This window comes from Martes martes (assembly GCF_963455335.1).
Source record: "Martes martes genome assembly, chromosome: 16".
In the NCBI taxonomy this organism is placed as follows: Eukaryota; Metazoa; Chordata; class Mammalia; order Carnivora; family Mustelidae; genus Martes; species Martes martes.
Window position 1 is genome coordinate 64,460,117 of NC_137904.1, and position 21,208 is coordinate 64,481,324.

The window sequence follows — 21,208 nt, forward strand, 5'->3', positions numbered from 1 at the left end:
TTAGTTAGTTAAGCATCCGCCTTAGACTCAGGTCATGATCTCGGGTCCTGGGATCAAGCCCCACGTCAGGCTCTCTGCTCAGCAAGGAGTGTAATTCTCCCTCTCCCTACCACTATGCCTACTTGTGCCGTCAAATTAATAAAATCTTAAAAAAAAATCTAAATAAGAATTATTACAAATTCTAATTACATTCTGTGTCTAAAAAGCTACATGAGGGCATGGCATGGGAGATTTATAAAAGACTCAAATCCAACTTTTAGAGCAGAGAACCACCGTATCTGAGACCAGATGGTGCAGAAGATGTGGGACTCGAAGGCAAAGCAAGAGAAGCTACCGGAGAAGCAGCAGGAGCCGGCTTCAAGCCACCAAAGCCCCCAGGAAAGACGGAGGGGGACGGAGATGGCGCAGGAAGCAGCCGGGCGAAGACAGTAAAGCCACAGAGCGCACACACAAGAGCCATAACGACCTTCACATCAATGTTCGCGCCTGCGGATCGAACCCCAGTGAGGGCTACAGAGAGCATCTCGAAAGCAGCCGGGGGAAATCCGTGTCACGTAAAGACGGCAAACACCAGGATCGCTGCGGACGTCTTGGCAGGAGGGAGGCACGAAGAGCACGGGAGGGCAGCATCTTTCAAGCACGGAGGACGCCAACCTCCAAAAGCCAAGACGAATGAGACTTTCAGATATAAAAAAGCCGGAAGAACCCTTCAGCAGCAGACCTGCGCTGCTACGGACGGGAAAGGCCGCCCTTCGGGCCGAAGGCAGCGATGGCAGCGGGAGTGGGGCCCACACGAAGGGACGGAAAGCACCGGAAGCAACAACGACGTTCACTCACAAGAGCTTTTACCACTACTTCAACCCCTTTAAAAGCCGTGACTGTTGAAACAAAAACAACAGCGCGATGCAGGTTTGTAACACGCAAACGTCCGTGCTGCAGGACAGCGTCACGGGGCCCGCGGCAGGGAAGCCCCGGGCGCCGTCACAGGCCCGTCTGCTCCACACCAAGCGCGGAGCGCGGCAAGGACACAGCACGATTTGTCAAAGATGACGCGACAAACCCTAACTCAGTCACTGAGGTAACAGAGAGGTGCTAGTGAGCCAGCAGAGGAGCAAATCGTACGAAAAACCATTAAGAAATGTAAACAAAGGGGCGCCTGCGTGGCTCCATCGGTGACTCCCTTTGGCTCAGGTCATGACCCTGGGGTCCTGAGATCCAGCCCCAAGTCAGGCTCCCTGCTCGGTGGGGAGCCTGCTTCTCCCTCTGCCTCTGCCTGCTGCTGCCCCTGCTTGTGCGCGCCTTCTCTCTCTGACAAATAAATAAAATCTTAAAAAAAAAGTAGATAAAACATTAATCAAAAAGAAGGCAAGGGAGGAGGGGAGACAAAACCAGCAGCAAGATGGTCAACCAAACCCTGGCGGGTCAGGAACCACATCGGGCATCCATCCTCTCAACACACCACACGAGGCGCGTTTTCTCAGGCGAGAGAGAAACGCGCGCCCTTTCCACACAGGCAGGTTGTAAGAAGGACAGCGCAGGACACCAACTTTAGACAGAAGGGGACACGAGAGCCGGGTCCGCATGGGCCGCGGTAGGCCGCGGACAGCGTTTCCAGGGATGCGCCTGTTACAAGGATAAAGCACCAGCGTGTCCGGGACCGCAGCTCACGCGGCCCCCGGCGCAGCCTCAGGACACGCGCCGCGGAACTGCGAGGGGACGGACGCGCGCACCCCCCGGGCAGCGGCGCGGCGGGCCGTCAGCGGACAGACCCCGCAGCGGACGGAGACGGGCCTGTGCCCCCAGACGACGATGGAATTCGATCAGAAGTGAGAGCTCCCTGGGAAGCCCCCAAATACTGAGAAGCTGCAGAGCCCACTTCAAAGTAACCCACGGATCGGGGAGCAACCCGGAGGGGAACAGAAAGCGTTCTGAACTAAATGAAAATGAAAACACAACCCGTCAGGGTTTATGAGACGTGCTCCAGGAGCACCTGGGGGAAATTTATAGCAACAAAACGCCTGTATTAGAGAAGACAGATCGATGCTCTCAGAAAACAGGAAATTAAACCCGAACAGATGAAATACAAATGATCACAGCAGTAATCAATGAAACAAGACACCAAGAAAGAGAGAAAAATGATAGAAACCAAAACATGTTCTTTGAGATTTCTGGTAACCTTCTAACCAGGCCGGCGGGAAAAAGCGAGAAGGCGCAGTGAGAGATCAGCCAGGAGCAGGTTCTACAGCCGCTCAGAGGCTAGCGGAGCAGTACTGCGGACAGCTTTCCGCGGTAAAGCCAATCACTCAGACGACGGATAAACTGCTGGAAAGACACCATCAAAGCCGTTAACTGCTGGCAAGGGTGTAAGGGACAGCCACCTGGAAAGCAGTTGACTGTTTATCAAAAAGGAAAAATATTCACCTGCTTCTGATTCCGCCATTCCACTCCCAGACACTCACCCACGACAAAAGTTAAGTGTCCATGCAAATACCCACACACACGTTATAGCATCTTTGTTTGAACGCCCACGACTCGGGGAGGGACGGAGAACCTCCTGGATGCACCCAGGGGCCACTGCACGGTACCGTGAGGACGACTCTCTCAGGGGCCAGGCTGGCCAGAGGTGAGGGCCAGAAGGGCGCTGCGGCCGCCGTAAGCTCACAGCCGCCGCTCCAGACACACTGTTGCTTCTCACTGTCCCAAAGCACTGTGCCCTGGGGCCCACGTTCCCAGGCTTCCAGCTGCCCTGGTCGCGCACAGACGGCAGACCTTGTGCACTCTAACTCTGCCCTTGAGGTGAGCGTTCTGGCTTTACGCTCCCGTGTACTTCGCTGTGACGCCCTCTTTGTGCACCGGGCTCTCGGGGCGAGGAGACATTCTGGGGAGGGGGCAGGCAGCAGCTCTGCCATCTCCCCAGCGAGCAAAATTACTATTTGGAGTGCACAGAACGCCCCGCTTTTCCCGGGGCAGCCCCAGGACTTGACCTCTCCCTCCTGAAGACTCAGAATTTGTCTGAACAGGAAAGCTGGCGTACAGGTGTGAGGAGAAGGTGCTGAGCGGAAGCCACAGCTGGGGGAGGCTGGTCTAGACCAGTGATGAAGGACTCCTATTCTGGACCTCCAATCTCAGGACATAGGCTTCCCTTACCTACCAGGTCCCTCACTGGCTCAGACCAGCACCTGCACCACAGCACCTACCAGCGCCACAGGGTTCCTGTGTGTGTCTGAAAATATTCAAGTTGGTCATGACAAGTTGTAAGAGAGCCTGAGCTCCCCTGGGCACCATATGAACCAAAGACTCTAACCCTTAACCTTGAACCATGCTGGGTCTTCTTGCCTTGGCTTGCAGAGACCACGGTGTCCGGGGCCAGCATCCTGCCCCGCCACAGCAGTGGTTAGTGCCACGGTGGTGAGTGCAATGGAAGGCACTGGACCAGCCATGCCTCATCCTGGCTTCGAGTTGCCCCCTTGGATCAGTGTGTCCGCTGTGCCCACAGCACTCACAAGCTGCCGGCCGGGTGATCGACAGGCAGCCTGGCTTGTATAAACACGAGCTCGACTTTCTCCATGTTCTTCTGGGGTTTTATCATTTACCAACTTGTTTTCCTACTGAGAGAAAAACAGCCAGAGGCTGACAGAAGGCTTTGTACCAGGCAGAGGATCTGAAACCCAGCCTTGAGGGACCCCTTCTTGAAGTATGTGCATGCACGTGGTGGGGAGGGGTAATCTCAGGCCATCCTTTCTTGGTGCCCCCTTCACCTAGTTCCTATTTTGGGCCAGATCTTCTGTCCTGAAAACTTGCCTCCTACCCTATTCCTTCCTCTATACTCCCAATCCCCCCCAAAAGCTCAAACACCCTAACATTTAATTTTTGGGGGGGGGGGTCTCCACAATTCTTAAAAGGTTTGTGTAAAATTCCGAAGAAGCCAGAAATACTCCATGCCTCGTTCCCAACGTCCCAAGTCAAGTCTGTTTTTTTTACATGATTCAGGCCAAACACACTGCTGTATTTAGATGGACCAAACCCGCCTCGCTGGTCTCTAATCCTGGATCCTAGATGTGCTGGGGGGGGGGGGGCGGGGCTGGGAGACCAAGAGGGGAAGATGACTGGGCCTCCAAGCCACTCAGGAGCATCTGTGAAGGTACAAGACACACAAGTCAAGGGGCCACGAGACTTCAGTGGGATGTGGGTGAATGGAACTCCATGTTTAATGCAAGAAACCAAAGCTCTGTATGGAATCTTGAATTTCTGGGGAAGGAGGGAGAGGAGGGAAGCATGTGCCTATCTGCCCTCTCCCAAGCTCCACGAGGCTGAGCCCCCAGGTTCAGTGACCCTGTCCCTGGACAATACGGATGTGATAGTTAGATCTGCTAACACTGTGTAACACACGCACCGACCCTTTCTGTCCCCCTTAGAAAACATGGTGAAGAAAAAGATGCCCTTAATTTTTAACGCCCCTCGTCTTGTGTGCTAGCCAAGGCACCCCACGCCACACTACAGAGGGATGGTGACGACGAGACCAAGAGGATGTGGCTCCGATAGAAGCCTAGATGCCGAGCGGCTGGGACGGAACGGCCCTGCAGACACGAGCAGTGCTCGACGGCATCCTGCAAGCCGAGCACTCGCCTGCGCCGTGAAACACAATTCTGCTCTCAGGCGGCGCGCCAGAAAAGATGTCTGGATGCCATCGAGGCACCGTCCCCCAGAGCAAGATGCCGGAGCAGGAGAGAAGTACTGCTTATGGAGACGTGAGGTGACTCAACGCAGCCGCGCTGGTGCAGCGGCACCCCGGGAGCGCGCGGGGTCGAGGAGAGCCGTGTGCTACGTGGAGACCACACGCACGGATTCCGGTGTGGTGTACGTCAGGCAGACGAGCACCAAGGACTCACGATGTCTGCTGACACTGATGGGGTGTTCCCATGGTGGCACCTACTTTTTCTAGTGGTGGACACCAGCATGCCTTATCACCCCGGCATCAGGGAGCAGACAAAATGCGGTCGAGGCAGAGAGCCCTGCGGTGAGAGTTCTCTGGCCAGAAGACGCTAAGCTCTCTGTGTAGCCTGCTTTGTCCTGAGCGGACTGTCCAGAGAATCGAGGGGTGAGGCCCCAGGAAGCAATCAGCTAAGCTACCCATAAGCATGTTCCCGCCGTCTGTCCAGACTGCTCCTCTGGGGACGGCAAGATCAGAAATCGGAGAATGCACGCCCCTGCGGGGCCCGTGCAGGAGCAAGCAAGGCCCGTGCGGCGAGAGCGGCGGCAACCAGCACGCTGCCCCCACCCAGCACGCTGCCCCCACCCATGTGCCATTCGGATGGGAACTGGGTCGCCTGGCGCCACTATGCGTCGCTCTCAACGCCTGAAGGAGCCCAGCGATGCCAAAACCTATGCTTGGGAGGGAAAAACTAGGGGACAGGCTCAGGCAAAAGTGCTTCTCATTTTTACTTATGAGAAGTTTCAATATTCAACATTAATGCAAATACAAATCTTCAGTTTTCGGCAATTCAAACCTGAAACAACTGTAAACCGCCAAACCTTCTGACAAAGCCACTGGATTTTTAAAAACAAATCTGTTACGGGTGACAGAGAAACAACAACTTAGAGCAAACTAGGCAGGGATGTCAGAGGCAAACTCTGGACCGTGGCTTCTCTCCCAGAGCGCACTGGGACTGACATGAGGGCACTTGGGGGGGGGGTGGCACCTACTGCCTCTCAAGCAGGGGGGAGCAACAGGCATTCAGTTTAGTGTGGATCCCCACAGGTTACACACGTTCTTGGCTACCGTGAAACACTTCTTAACAAAAAGATAGTGCCTGTCCAAAACACAGCATGGGAACGGACCAGGACACAGGACGAGAGAAGTGAACTCGGGGGATGCTGCCAGCTTCTACTGCACTGGCAGGTGCCGGCCCACCCTCCCTGCCAGCCCGGACTCCTTACACGCGGCCCACTCACCCCTCGCACACGCCACACCTGTCCTGAGCCTTGACCAGAAGCTCACGTACTTTACTGAGGGATCACCAAAAAAGGGTTGGCCAAAGCCACTGTGGGGACATCAGGATGGGAAAGAGCAGTTAATGTCTGGCAGTCCACTGCACTTTGAAAAGAACCTGATGTCTACCCAAGTCGCTCACCAGCGCAGCTGAACGAGACCCACCCCTGCTACTCCGCGTGTTCCGTCCCTGCCGGCAGACTCGCGGCAGGTGGAAGCATCTGGGGTGCGCTCCTGACCGCCGGGAAGGGCAGCAGCACGCCTCCCCAGGAGCAGAGCTGCTGTGCAACAGTGGCCTGGGTGCCATGATGCTCAGGTTCAAATCTCTGTCCTCTGGGAAGTTCTGCATCTGTGCGTGTTTCCTCATTCAGGACACGAGGCTGGCTGACACCCACTGCGGACGATGGTAGCGGCAGCAGACGTGCCAGGGTCTGCAGGCAAGGCTGACTCCTCCCGCAGGTGGCCAGCCCGCCTGAGCGCTGCTCTCTCTGGCCAGGCTCAGCAACACCACCATCGTCCAGAAGACCCCGCACGGCAAGCCAGAGAGTGCACGGCGGCCTCTCAGCTTTCAGCTTCCTCCACGTGCAAGGAAGCCCAGAACGCAGCATTGAATGCCTTGAAGAGCCACAATCAGAGACCCTGGCCGTCCCTTTACCACAACCAAGCGGTCTGTGTGTACTGGCACGAGATGTGACGCAGAGGGGGACGGACAGCACGTGCACCCCCGCACCGTCCGCAGTCCCAGCTTCGTGGTGGTCAGGAGCTCACGTAACACTACCAGAATCATGGACGCTGCGCTTATGGACATCATCTGTTTTCAAAAATTGAGATTTTTTTTTTTTTTTTAAAGCACCTTGATAATATCCACCAAGTGCATGTCCGAAACAGAAGTACAACTCAACCTGCACATGGGGGATGGCCGCACAGGAGAAGAGCCTAGGTTTCTAGGATCCTAGAGGAGGGGCACAAATCTTAGAGCAAGGATTCAAAGTGAGATGGGACGCTGCCGCCTGCGCCCTCAGCCCCGCGGCACACAGCTGCGGTCCAGGGACGGCGAAGACCAGCCCCGAAGGGAATAAGTTCTTCTCTGCTCAGTGTCAGCCACTTCTCCGATTCCTATTTGGGGCAGCAGGGACAGCTTTCTTCCCTGCCGCCCTCTGGCCCTCCCCTCCGGCTTACAGATTTTCAACAGAGATGCGGCCTGTTAACACTCAACAGGCTTTCAAGCTGGAAGCTTTCCTCGACCCCCGGCCATCAGGCCCTGTCAACCATGAAGGCCACGCCCGGAGTCACCACCTGACAAGCTGTGGAGACTGTCCCTAATGCCTGAGAAGCCCTCTGCTGGGTGTCACTAGAGGGCAGGCGCACCAGCTGGGCCCTCTGAGGACCACTCCCTGGGGCCCACAGGTGTTTTCATCCCCGGGGCCAGTCCAGAGCCCAAAGCCGACCCTGGTCCCAAGAAAGCTGGGACAGGATGCCCCAGATGCCCTCTGTGATGGGTCCTGCAGGACTGTCCGTGTTGCTCTGATATGCTTCTGCTGCTAAAGGACTTTTGTCGCTGCGTGAAGCAAGACACGTTGGTTGCCAGTAGCAGCACAGATTAAACCATTTTTGTGGAGGGAAGACGCCAGCGTGGAATCACCACCCATGCTGCCTTCTCACCTGAAAAAAGCAAATTCGGCCTCTGAAGACAAATTTTCATTTGGCAAAGCGCTGCAAGCACCCCAAACTATGAAAGCACCAGAGGCTTCCGCCGCCTCTGCCACGAAGGGTCTCCGAACGGGATGCGGCGCAGCCGTTCTTCAGGCACGGAGCCTTGATCCCAAGGGCGGCTCCTTGGGGTGAAGGACGGACAGGTCCTTCCTAACGCTGCAGTGTCTTTGGGACTCTGAGACCCCCAGCAAAATCCCCACCCGCTCCATTAGCCAGACTACTTGGAAGTCCAGGGAACTCTAAAAGTTAGACTCTGAGATCAGGATGAGTGCTCGCAAACATCAGACACCCTTAGGTCTGAGAGGCTTTACAGAACGCCGTGAGCAAAGCGTGTGACTGACGGGGCACACCCAACAGTCAGGAGCGTGCCTAAAAAGTCAAAATTCACATGAACCCTGAGTTCAAAAACACTACTAGCTAATGTGGGGCTAGGGAAAAGCAGAAAATCACGTTTTCTGTTGAACGAGGCCCTCGGGAGGCCTCCTGGTATCTGAAGGAAGCCACGTGACTGAGTCAAGTGTAGGGATGTTTTCCTCCCTTTCCCAAATAAACCAGAGGCTGCGATTCATGACGCATTCGCCTTCATCAAATACAACCCGGGTTTTCTTTCGAACAGGTAAAGGGCATACCTCCTCCCTGCATCATTTTGTAGATTTTGCTCTCAATGTGGAGCTGAGGGTGTTTGGTTTTGACGCATTCAAGCTTGATGGCAACTTCTTCTCCGGCAGCAATATCCGTACCTTGGCAAGGAAAGAAAACAGCAAACGTTAATAACCCGGCGTTGACCACCTAATGCAACGCCACAACACACTACACACCCTCCACTCTGCTTTCCACTATGAAACGCTGTCGGTAGTTGACAAACCCCATGGAGAATCACCATTACTTTCACTCTTTAAGCTGGAAGCCTTTGATACATATAGAAAAGTCTTACTTTGTCTTCCCTCACCCACTCCCATAGGTCCCCACTCTGATCACGTCAGTAGGGGACTCAGAGACAGGGCAGTGTCTTCCTCTCTGCAAGGATTCCCATCTTTTTTGCCCTGAACCTTCCAGTCCACCTACCGGTCAGCCCCCGTGTTCGCCCACCCAGGGCCAAGCAGTGGGGGAGTTCCCGGGTGACTGTATGTTCCCTGTTTCTCCACACTGCCTGGACAGGCCTGTGTGGGTGGGTTTGGGCCTTTCTTTTTTTTTTTTTTTAAAGATTGTATTTATTTATTTATAGACAGAGATCACAAGTAGGCAGAGAAGCAGGCAGAGAGAGGAGGAAGCAGGCTCCCCGCTGAGCAGAGAGCCCAATATGGGGCTCGATCCCAGGACCCTGGGATCATGACCTGAGCCGAAGGCAGAGGCTTTAACCCACTGAGCCGCCCAGGCGCCCCTGGGCCTTTCTTTTTATGAAACACCCACCTGGCTTCGGTCCACCCGCCCTGGGTGTTGAGCCACATGCATCCTGGAACAGTCAGGGCGCTTCTCAAGCGGAACTGGTTCCCATAGGAGACTCCTGCAAACCTCTCCCTTCCCGAAGAACAGGACGTTGCTGTGCGTTTTATTTTTTTTAAAGATTTTATTTATTTATTTATTTGACAGAGAGAGAGAGAGAGAGAGATCACAAGTAGGCAGAGAGGCAGGCAGAGAGAGGAGGAAACAGACTCCCCGCTGAGCAGAGAGCCCGATGCGGGGCTCGATCCCAGGATCCTGGGATCATGACCTGAGCTGAAGGTAGAGGCTTAACCCACTGAGCCACCCAGGCGCCCCTGCTGTGCGTTTATTACGGACACTGGACCAGAAGGATAGATCCTTTCTGAGAGCCCAAATGAGACCCGTCAACACATGCCTACCATATACCTTTTGTTATTTTATACTAAAACTGGCAAAACATCTGCTAATACCTCCCAATAACCAGCCCACGGGTTTGAAAGTAAAGTCAGAGTTTTTATCTAAAAATGTTCTATCTCTGTTTTACTCCAATTAAGGAATTGCTGATGTGACCACACCCTGCCCCAGACTTCACACACAAACGCTCCTGAGCTCTCACGGCCCCGAAGCTGTGCCCGTGAACCCTTCTCAAGAAGCGTCAGCGGGGGAGAACACGGAAGTCCTGCCCAGCACACACCTAGCTTCCCCTCAGCGCCGTCTACATCCAGGCGTCCCCCTGATCTGCAGCCAACTGTGGTCTCTTAACAGATGGTTGTGCTCCTGCCCCACGCTCAGCTCGGCAGCAGCCTCGTCCGAGCTCGCAGGCCCGCACCCCTCCCCTCCCTCCTCTCGTCAGGTCGGCGCGGCACCATCTCACGGCGTCACCGCAAAGGGGAGTAAAGCGCAGTGAGGTTACTCTGAGACCCGATCACAGACCTTCCGGTACAGTGCGCGCTACAACTGCTGTTTTATCATTAGCCGCTGCTGGGAACCTCTCACTGCACATCGTTTATGAACATCACCATGGGTCAGTACGTCTGGGAACACAGGTGGATGCGTAGTGTTCAGTTCCGTCTGCGGTTTCAGGCACCCCTGGGGGTCATGGGACGTGTCCCCCGTGGTTAAGGGGGTCTGATGCTTACACCACTTTCCTCCTTCCCAGCAGTACGTTTACCTGTACTGGCTCCAGCAGCTCAACAGCCCCAGGACGTGTCCCACTCAACGAGATCCTGGTGTTGGACAAAACCACCTCAGCTGCCTGGTTTCTCTCTCCACAGGGTTAGGGGGAGAAGTGCAGCCTGTTTCGTGAGACACGCGCAGAGAAGTGGGCTCACAGACACAAAGTACTCTGAGATTCCCAGGCAAAGGACGGGTACGATCGGTAAGCACTAAAGCCACGATCAGCCTGCGGGAGTGCTGCTGCTGCTGTGGCCACTCAACACCCAAGAACCCCCGAAGTCTCCTCGGGCCCTCTCAGACGGCCGCGAGACGGGCAGGGCTTCTGCTGGGCCCGACTGCAGAACCGAGGGGAGACCGCCATCTGATCGTGGCAAGTGACCACCCTAGATTTAAGAACTTCATTTACCGTTCCACAGAGACTCTTGTGGGCACTCAGAAAGAAGACAGGTAATACATTTTGTCCTTCCTACCCGCACTTGCGATGATCTATCCAATTACAAGAGAAATGACTTCATCGTCAATGTACTGTGCAAATACGAAACGCACTGGGAGTTCCTGTGAGGACCTGGACTTGGAGCTGAACCCGCCAGCCCAGGAGACACAGAGAAACGGATGACTCAGCTCTCTGGTTACATCAGCAACTCTGTTCCCCAAAGCCCGAGCGTGGGGCCTTCAGCGAGAGCACTCCTGCTCCACCAACTACGTCAGCACCGTCACCCTTGCCACAAAGCAGGTCTTCAATGACGAGACAGCCTGGACCCACACCAACTAGCTACCAGACCAGTACCTTCAAAAAGGCAGAGAGCATTCTAGCTCCACTCTGTTGCGCCTGATAACGCAAACATCTTGCCATCAATCCAGCAATACCGACCTGACGGTCCTGGAGATGACCCTGGGCAACGGTGGAGGACACCCTGAATTCCATTCTCCTATCACGGTGCCAGGCTCCCTGCAGGACTACCACCGCAATACAGCCAGCCTCCCCCAGGATCACAGCGGCAACAGGGCCAGCCTCCCCCAGGATCACAGCGGCAACAGGGCCAGCCTCCCCCAGGATCACGCCAGTAACAGAGCTAGTCTCCCCCAGGATCACACCTGAAAACAGGGCCAGCCTCCCCCTAGGATCATAACTGTGAAAGTTGCCAGGTCACATGATCCAAAGAGAGCCGGCTTGGGCTCTGCAGATAAATGTGAGCACAGCAGACACTCCGGGCTGCTTCTTTGGAAGATGTCTGCCCAGTAGGTAGATGTACCAAGCCGCCCAGCTTTAATTCCTGGGCACTCCATGAGAAGCAAACATCACAGGCAAAGCCGAGGCCCACCCGTCTATATGGCCCTGCAGCCCTGCCCTACTTCCTGGGGCTGGCCTCACACCTCATACTTCACTAGGAGTATTGCTCCAAGTCTGGTACTCAAACCACCACCGGCCTATTGGGGGGGGGGGGGCGCGGACCGATACTGGGCAGTGAGAGAGCAGCAAGGAGCTCTGACAGCAAAATGACACTGCTGTGACATTTTAATCTTATTCTACAAAAATCATGGTCTGGGAAGGACTGGAAATTACAAAACCTGGTTCTTCAGTATAACTGACTTTTACAAGCACTTCTGGACAGAGAACAAGAATTTGAAAGACCCCACCGAGCACTCGGTTTCAGGGTCAGAAGTCAATCCACAGTGTCTGTTTACACTAAGCACTTTTATCTCCCGAACAACCTCAACTCGGAGGTAGCTAAGGAACCCCACCCAGTCGGGTACGAGTTCCTCTCTCCAGGCAAAGGTACTAGTCTCTACGTAGACACAGGTTAGTGGTCGTCCTAAGAAAACAAAATTGCGTCTCTCAAGTTGAGCAAAGTCAGATGGTGAACTACGTGAACCTAACCCCAGGCTTGACTCCGTCCCGGGACAGCAGCTGTCCTTCCACCCGACACCCACTGAGGACTGTCTTATCAAACCAAGAGGGAGCGGCCTCTGGGTCACCAGGCAAAGGTCACTCTCACGGGGCAACCGTTGACAAGGCAACTGATGCAGGCTCACAGCCTCTCATTAGGGCCTCTCGGAGCTTAAGCCGCCACCCTAGGAAAGCTTCGGCCAGTTCAGGCAACTGGTCTTCTCTCCCCGCGGCCAGGCAGCCGCCACTTCGGAAGCCCTACTGTGTGCCAGACATCCTTGCACGTTGCTCCTGAAGGGAAAGGAAAGTCCGTGAGAGGGAAAACATGAAAACCAAGTATGAAGAGGTTACTAAGCTTAAGCTCTCTAAAGGTGTTTATGTGGTTATGACGTCAGACTGCACGGTCCACCCAGGTAACATGTGGGCAGAGGTGGCCATCCCCTGATAAATGGAGTGACAGGGTCTGATGGGGCATGGGCAGGTAGAAAACCTCCATTCCGCCAATCATGAATGACAGAGGCAGGGGATGGGAGGGCCCCGAGGACCCTTCTGCCAGCCTCTAGCAGACAGACATGGACAGGACCAGACAGAACCGGGGGCTCGCAGACACTGTCACACTGGCTGAACAGAACAGAGGCTGTGCCAACTGCAGCACGGCCACTGCACACACTCCCTTCTTCCCTCTGCTCTACTGCTCACAGAGAACATGCGGTCCACGTTGAGAACATGGCCCTCCCCGTTTTCAACGTCAGGAGGTGTACAAGAGGTACGCTGACCCCAAGTGAAAAGGCTCCTGGTGTCCAGCGCCTCACAAAACATCACCTCCGGCAGCGAGGGACCGAAGCATGTGCAAGCTAAAGCTGAGGGAGGCGCAGGGCTGGGAAAGCTTTGCCTTACACCCACTGGCAACACCGAGTCCAGGCAACGTTCTGCCTAAGTGTGTGCTGTACAGGACACACGAGCTCCAAGGCCTTCCCAGCCCGTCCTTCCCAAGAGCTTCTGGGATCTGGCAGGCTTGGAGGAAGACTGAGGATCAGGACCACACATTCTGGGGTCCACAGTGGCCCAAGTCCAGTACATAAACTTTCTGAAGTCCAGGCATTGGAGAAATAGTCCCAACGTGCTATCCCCTTTAAAAGGGCAACCGTGGGAAGGACTGGAATGACCGGCAGGGCACAGGGCTCCCTGACCGTGTCAGTGCAGCAGGCTGCCGGGAAGGCAGGCCAGCACTGGCTCTCTTGGTCCACACGGCCCTCAGCAAGTTGAAAGATGGGCCTCCTCGCAGTTTCCAACCTGTGAAAGCACAGGAAGTTCCAGGCGGAAATCCAAGACCCCGCACGCCAGGACCACAAAGTGGTGAACCCATCCAGAGGAGTCGAGAGCGCTCGGATCAGTAGTGCAATGACAGCGGAAGTGACTTAAGTTGTAATCACACCAGAATATGGGGCACATAACAATTTTCAAGATATGAGGACCCAATTCCTTAACTTACGCCTTTATCTACACAGGAAAAAACTGGTATGGATGACTCCCTCCCTCCCATGGTCTTCGGAGCAGCCATCTTTGACCCTTAACCACCCTAGCTGGTGAGCTTTCCAGCCACAGGTTATTGACGTAACAAGATCGCCTTTCCTCAGTGGGGCAGCGCTTAGCCTGAATGGACCACTGTGTGGGCCAAGAGCCGCCGCCAGGAAACATCAGTTGAGTCTTAGGTGCACCTCAAAGGATGGGCTGTGGGGCTGCTGGGAGCGAGGGCCTAAGAGGCACAGCCCATCGGTCCTGGGGACAGAGGACAGACCCCTCTGGGACAGGTCAGCCTGATCTGTGGATCCAGAGCTACGAGGCGCGGCCCGGAGGTCGCAGTGGCGAACACGCAGACTGGGCTCCCGCAGCAGCTTCAGAAAGCACAGAGCGGGCAAGCACCAGCGGACAGAAAGTCTGGAAACAGCCACTTTCTGATTCCCGTGTAAGGGTGGCTAGTGGATGGATTTTCAGTACAGCTCCTGCACCCTGGGTTAAAACTTCAGCCAAGGGGCACCCAGTGGGGCTGAGTCGTTAAGCGTCTGCCGTCTGCCTCGCCTCAGCTCATGATCCGGGTTCCTGGGATCAGCCCCGCATCCGGCTCCCTGCTGGGCGGGAGGCCTGCTTCTCCCTCTCCCACTCCCCCTGCTTGTGCTCCCTCTCTCGCTGTGTCTCTGTCAAATAAATTAAAAAAAAAAAAAAAAAAAAAAAAACTTCAGCCAAAATTTACTGTTCCAGAAATAATGCAAACCGTTTACATTCCGCCGGCGGCTCTCCCTAAGCCAGAGCCGCGAGGACGCAGCCGGGACGACTGGGAGAAACGGCTCTGCAGCGAGCTGGGGTCAGCAGCACGGGTCCGCGGGACGGCGGGCCGAGGGCAGCGCGACCCCGCCGGCTCGCTGCGTGGGTAAGAAGGCGCCGAAGGCCGGGACGGACTCCACAGACACGCGCGCGCCTCTGACACGGCACCCAGCACGCCCGGGGGCAGGAGGGCAGGCTGGGGCGGGGCCCCCGACAGGTACGCGGCCCCGCAGAAGGCAGCACAGCGTGTCCACCCCAAACGTGCGCCCGGCCGCTGGGCGCGCCTTCACCCCCGACCCCGACCTCGGACGCGCGCCGACCCGCGCCGGCCCAGAGCTTCCCACCCCGGGCTCTTCCGACCCACCCGAGCGTCCTGACGTTGGAGGGAGGCCTCGCGAGGACAGCGCTTGGCTACTTCACTCGCCTCTAATTTCGCCAACAGGGCAACGCCGACTTCGGCCGGACTCCCTCAAACCCCACCCGGCTCCTGCCCCGTGCGCAACATGCACTCCGGGACGGCCCGACCCGCCGGGGGACCCGCCCCGCCCCGGCGACCCCGCGCTCGGTCCTGCGGTCCAGCGGCCCGGGGCCCAGACCCGGGGGAGCTGGGGCGCCGCGGGCCGCGGAAGCCTCGAGCCGGCGCCCTGGACTGTCCCCGTGCCCACCCCCACGTGCACAGGGCGCAGGGGGCCGCCCACCCGCCCGGTGGCCTTTGTGTGCCTGCGGGGACACCCAGGCGCGGACACCGGGCGGGCGGGCCCCGGCGGGCAGCTGGGGGCGCGGGCCGAGGCTCAGGACCACTCCCCGGCGGCCCCGGGCGCGCGTCTGGGCAGGTGCCCCCGGAAGCACGGGCCGGGCCCCACGGAAGGACCGAGGAGTTCGGCCTCCCCACACCCGCCCGGGGGGCTGCGGGGGCCCGGATCGGGCGGGGCGAAGGGGGGGCGGGCCCGATCCCAGCCGCAGGCCGGGGAGGGGGGTCCCCGGGGCGGTGGCTGGACGAAGGCCGAGGGGTCTGTCCCTGGGTCCCCGGGTCCTCAGAGCGGGGTCCCCGACCCGGGGCCCAGGGGGCGGGGGCTGGGCGGGCGGACGCCCGCCCGGGGGGCGGCCCCAGCCCGGGGGGAGGGGCGCCTCACCGAGATAGATGTCTCCGAAGGAGCCGCTGCCGATCTTCCGGCCCAGCCGGTACCTGTTCCCGACTCTGAGCTCCATGGCGGCGGCGGGTCCGGCTCGCTCCTGCCCTCCCGGCCGCTTCCTGGGTCTGAGCTCCGGGAGGCGGCGCCGCTGCAGCCGCTACGGCGGGTCGGGCTGCCGGCTCCGCCCCCCTCACGGCCCCGCTTTCACCATCGCTTTCCGGCCGCCCCGCTGCTCCCAGCGCCTCAATACGGGGCGGATGGGACAGTCCGAGCGCCGCCGCCCCTGCTCCGGCCCCCTCCGACCCCGCTCGCCCTCTCCCCGCCGCGGATGGACTCGGATCTTCCGGGCCTAAATCTCCCTTCAGCTGCCTGAAGGAGCCGCCGCCATCGCGCTGTGACGTCACTTCCCCTAGCAACCCGGCGGGGCGGGGCCACGCTGCCCGAGGGGCGGGGCCATGGCTTCGGCGGCGGGGCGGGGCGGGGCCGGGGCGGGGAGGGGCCAGTGCGCACCCGTGTCCTCTGGACCCCGGGACTCCCAGGCCATCCCCCTTTCTCTCTTTGCCTCGCCGCTGCACCCCGGCCCGGGAGACCCCCCCGCCCTGCCCGCTCCCACATGCAGGCTCCACGTGCTGGCGCGGGGCCTTCGTTTGTCCTGGCAGGTGTCCGGGAACCCGGCGGCTCCCCGCGACTGACTCCGGACAGGCCCCCAGGCAGTGATTTTTGCAAGAGGGAAAGAGGGAGCCGAGCTTGTCTGTCCGTCTAGATCCTGGTACCCGCAGGACACAAGCTGGGACACAGGGACACAGGTGTGCGGGGCCTCTTGGGCTGTCCGTGGTCAACCGAGCATCTCCCCCCCCAGTCCTGCGTCACCTTCCCTGCTGCGCCGCCGGCTGCTGTCCTCCCACGTCCGACATCTGTCTGGTCGTCTGGTCCTCCGCGCTCCAACCTGGAGCCTGCGGTCGGACCCGAAAGGAGAAGATGAAGCTACCGGGCGGGGCCTCAGTCCCATCTTCCTGGAAACCGAATCAACCTTTTCATCTTGTTTGCATTGGGCCTGAGTGTTCTTCCTTGGGAAAGAAAACAAGAGTGCTAAAGTTGAGAATGACCACCAGCTTCAAAGACCCAGAGTCCTGATTCTGACCCCCAGGAAGGGAGTCCTCCAGAGATGCGTCCAAAGCAGGAAGGACTGACCTTCATGGCTTCTCCAGGCCTATGCCCACCCCATGCGGAAAGGGAGGGCCGTCAAGCATCATGTTTTGTTTTGTTTTTAATATTTAAAAAAATTTTTTTTAAAGATTTTATTTATTTATTTGAGAGAGAGAGAGCGCGCACGAGCGCATGGGAGGAGAGAGGTCAGCGGGAGAAGCAGACTCCCTGCCGAGCAGGGAGCCCGATGCGGGACTTGATCTCCCGACTCCAGGATCATGACCTGAGCCAAAGGCAGTCGCTTAACCAACTGAGCCACCCAGGCGCCCCAAGCATCATGTTAATACACACTTCTGAACATCTAGTGGATACCCACTGCTCTGTGCACGGGGTCCTGGCAGGCGTGGGCGAGACAGCAGCACAAGCTGACCTTCCCTGGGGTGGCCAGGAAGAAAGCAGGGGAGTCAATGCCCTCCCCCCTGCACAAAGCAGGCGGGCTCTCCCCTGGCAGGTCTCCCCTCTCCAGCAGTTGGTCTCAGGAGTGCAGCCCCTGCCCCAAAAGGGTTGGGGAGGCTGGTGTCAAGTCCTGAGCAGTGTGTTGCAATGCCTAGAGACAGGAGAGGCAGGGAATGCCCCACGGCCATGTGTCAGCCTGGTTTCTCTGTCTCACAGGGTGGGGGTGGGGGATTTTGTCAAACCAGTAAAAATAGGTTGTTGGCAGAATTCCCAGATGAAAAGGGGCCTATTCCCCCTCCCAGAAAGCCGTGAGTACAAACTGGGAACAGAAAGGGGCCTGGAAGTACAGTCCACCAGCCACTCCCCAAACTGCCCTGGGCTGATCACTGGCCAGCCGCCCATCCTGGGGACTAAGTGTCCTCTCTCAAAAAGAAGCTGCAACTCTTTGGGCCTCCCTCAGGCCCCAGGGTTGTGCCCATGTCACCCATTTATGCTTGGACTTGGTCAGGATAATCAGCCGACAGCAGGACCAAAGTCCTTGTTTGTGTTTTACTCCCCCTAATGGGGAGTACCCGGAAGGAAGAGACTGCACAGGACCCAGGACCGGAGGCACCTTCCTCAAGGAGCCATTCACCAGGGCCTGTGCCAGGCACAGAGGCCTGTTACCCCTGCACCATGCTGCAGGTGGCCTGCCCCTGAGGCTACAGCTGTCCCCTGCACATTCCTTAGTTTCCCGTTTGTGAAGCACCTTGGGGGAGGGGGGCTTGCCAAGGCCGCGCTGTGACAGAGGCTCCCCCGCTTGCAGCCTCCAGAGGCCAGGATGCCTCGGAGTGGGGCCGACCTGGCTGGTCAACTCTCCAGAGTCCTCTCTGTCCTCACGTGCTCTGCCATTCACTTGTCGTGCGGGGCCGAAGTCGATGCCCCGGACCCTTGGAGCGTCGTCGGTGAGAGGGCCAGGAATCATAGAGCGAGAAGGCTGGCACGGGTGCGCCTGTGGTCTTGTCGGGAACAGCCTGACCCGTGTCCCAGCTCACACTGACCTCAGGCAACACGTGCAACTGCCACTGGCACGTAGTGGGCCCTCAGCAAACCCGGCTTCGTGAACGACTCACACGGGTGGACGCCCCACTCCCGAGCCAGGCCTTTGCCGCTGGGGCGGCCTCCCCCGGCCTCCCCCTGGGTGGGTTTCCCTGCCCCCTTCACGGCTCACTGGCCCCTTCTGGCAAGGGCGCTGGCCCTTGCGGTCTGCTCCCTCGGAAACTCCAGCCCGGGTCTCTCCGGGGGTGTTCCCGACTGGGCGGGGGGCTCCTCCGCCCCTCCCTGGGTCTCTGCCGCCAGACCCCGCCCCGCAGGCCCGCCCCCGCTGCGCCCCACCCCCAGACACGCTCCGCCCCTTGCGGTCCGGGGGGGGGAGCCGCGCTTCGCGGGCGGCGGGGGCGCGCGAGGCCGCAGACCTTTCCCGCTGCCCCCGCCGCTGCGGTTTCCGTGGACTCTGCCGTCGGACCCGCTGTCCCCTTCGCTTCCACCCAAACTGCCCCTGGCCTCTTGGGCAGCCCGGAGGCCTGGGAGGACGGCGGGTCCCGCCGCCCCGCCGTCCTCCCGCGGGAGCAGAGCGCGAGGAGGCGAACGGGGAGCGCGTGCGCCGCGCCGTGGGGGGCCGCCCTCGCCCGCCGTCGCGCGTGTGTCTGCGCGTGGCCGGACACGCGGTTCACTCGCTGTTCGACTCGCGCGTTCGCGGGGCGCCGTTCAGGGCGTTCGTGCGTTCCCGGAGCGCGCGACCATCCCCGCCGTCCGCTTTACGACTCCGCCACCCCGAGGAGAGCGTGTGCCCGCCCTGGGCCCCGCACCCCGGGAACCATCGGGGCCCCGCGCTCTCGCCCGCCGGCGTGGCCGGGGCTGGCGCCGGGCTGCCCAGGTTCGAGACGTCTCGTCCCTGCGAGGGCACGGTCCCCCCACCCCAGCCGGCCTCGGGCCTGGGCTGCTGTCGGACCCCCAGTCTCGGGAAGGAGGAGGGCGGTGCGCGCGCGTCCTGGGGAAGGTCCCTGGGCCGGGCCTGGGGTCCCTGCGGTGCGGAATCTCGCGGCCGCACCCGCACTGCGCCGCCGGCCCTGCGCTCGGAGCTCCTCCCCTCCGGCGGGCGTGCGCTGCGTTCCCGTGGTTTTAGCTCCTCCGACCCGAGAGAAGGTGACGCCCTGGTCCGGATCCGCGGGTTCCTTCTCTGCCCCGGGTCGCAGGCCGCAGGCAGGCCCAAGGACCTTGCTCCGGAGCTGATGAACGGGGACTGAATCATTTGCACAAACATGAGGACCTGCGGCTCCCCTTGGCCAGAGCTTGGGGCAGCTGCCGGTCACTGACAAGAGGCTCACACCTGGAGAGAAGGTCACCGCAGCGGCCACCTCTTCGTCTGGGTCCCACGGGAGCGCAGAGGTGAGCTGCTCGCTTCTGCTCCGGCTGCGTGTGCCAAACCACAGCGGCGCGAGGGCACCGTCTTCGCCAGGTGCAGAAACCGAGGCCCAGAGGCTGTCCGGCTAAAATTTCTAGGTTTTCCGGGGCGGCTGCAATTTAAAATATCCTGTATGATTTTTTTTTAAAAGATTTTATCCATTCATTTGACAGAGAGAGACAGAGAGCACAAGCGGGCGGAGGGAGCAGCGGGCAGAGGGAGCAGCGGGCAGAGGGAGCAGCGGGCAGAGGGAGCAGCTGACTTCCTGCTGAGCAAGGAGCCCTGCACCTCCCCAGAGGAAGAGCTGCGGAGGCGGCGGTAGGAGCACCACCTGCTGGCAGGGTAGGGGAAGGGCGGTGTGGGACACCCTGAAGCCTGTGAGCCAGAAGGGCCCAGAGAGGCAAGAGTGATACACACGGACGGGACGGAACCCGATCTCAGGACAGGGAGGCAAAGGGATAAGGGGCCCTCTGCCAGCCCCTCCTGTATCTGCACGTGTGCGTGTGTGCACGCCGGCGTGCACAGGGGTGTGTCTGTGTGCAGAGAACACTGTGTGTGCATATGTGTGCACCGCCAGAGAAGCAGGCAGCACACATAGACAGGGGCATGCATGTGTGCACCTGTGAGCTCATGCTGTGCACATGTGTGCGCACACGTGCCCATATACCCGTGCATATGGGCACACACGCTTGCCTGCATGCTGGCATGTGGTGGGAATGACCATCGCTCTGGAACTGGGGAAAGGAAGTGCTAAGTAAAGACTCTGTATGGAAAGGAGCACTGGGGGGGGGCGGGTTCTGAAAAAACTGGACGCTGGGGGCAGGGACTGAGGGGAGTGGACTTTCCAGAGGTCTCATTGTAGGCGGGGAGGAGGGGAGGAAAGGGGAATAAATGTCTTCTAGAGACTTCATCTTGTTGGCCACAGCTACACGGCCACGGCACTGTTCGGAAGCTCAAGTCCCTTGCAGGAACTGCCCTGCTTGCAACCCGTGTACTCCTGGTGGGAGTGCCAAGCGATGCAGCCGTTTTGGAAAGCTGGGAAATGGTTTGGCGTTCCCTCGAAAAGGTGAAGGTCGGAGCGCCTGGGTGGCTCACTGGCTCAGTGGGTTAAAGCCTCTGCCTTCCGCATGATCTCAGGGTCCTGCGACCGAGCCCCGCATCGGGCTCCCTGCTCAGCGGGGAACCTGCTCCCCCCCGCCCCGCCTGCCTCTCTGCCTACTTGTGATCTGTCTGTCAAATAAATAAATAAAATCTTAAAAAAAAAGAAAAAGAAAAGGTGAGGGTAGAGTTCCCGGGTCACCCAGCAGTTCCCTGGAGAACTGAAAACGTCTGTCCGCACAGCAACATGCCCGCAAGCGTTCACAGCAATGTTCTATTATGTATAATTACAGTATTCTAGCCCAAAGTAGAAGCAGCCCGAATGTCCATACCGGATGAATGGACAAACGAAACACGGTCTGTCCGTACAATGGAATGTTTACTGTTCAGCCGTCACAAGGAGTGGAGCACGGATGCCACAG

The 21,208-nt window shown here is 58.7% G+C and overlaps 1 protein-coding gene across 7 annotated transcripts in view; it reads right to left on the reverse strand.

Annotated features, from left to right (window-relative positions):
• The window catches only part of CSNK1D (casein kinase 1 delta), a 33,016-nt gene extending 16,964 nt beyond the window's left edge, over positions 1 to 16,052 (reverse strand). Inside the window, exons 1-2 of one of the 7 annotated variants that reach the window (XM_080825508.1) lie at positions 15,644 to 16,039; positions 8,332 to 8,442 (exon numbers count right to left, since the gene is read on the reverse strand). In XM_080825508.1, the coding sequence (XP_080681634.1) occupies positions 8,332 to 8,442; positions 15,644 to 15,719 (187 nt within the window). In that variant the 5' untranslated portion in view covers positions 15,720 to 16,039. Of the gene's footprint in view, positions 1 to 8,331; positions 8,443 to 9,112; positions 9,221 to 15,643 lie in introns of those variants that run through there. The other 6 variants (XM_080825513.1, XM_080825509.1, XM_080825510.1 and 3 more) reach the window with 6 other exon arrangements.
• Positions 16,053 to 21,208: the final 5,156 nt, after the last annotated feature.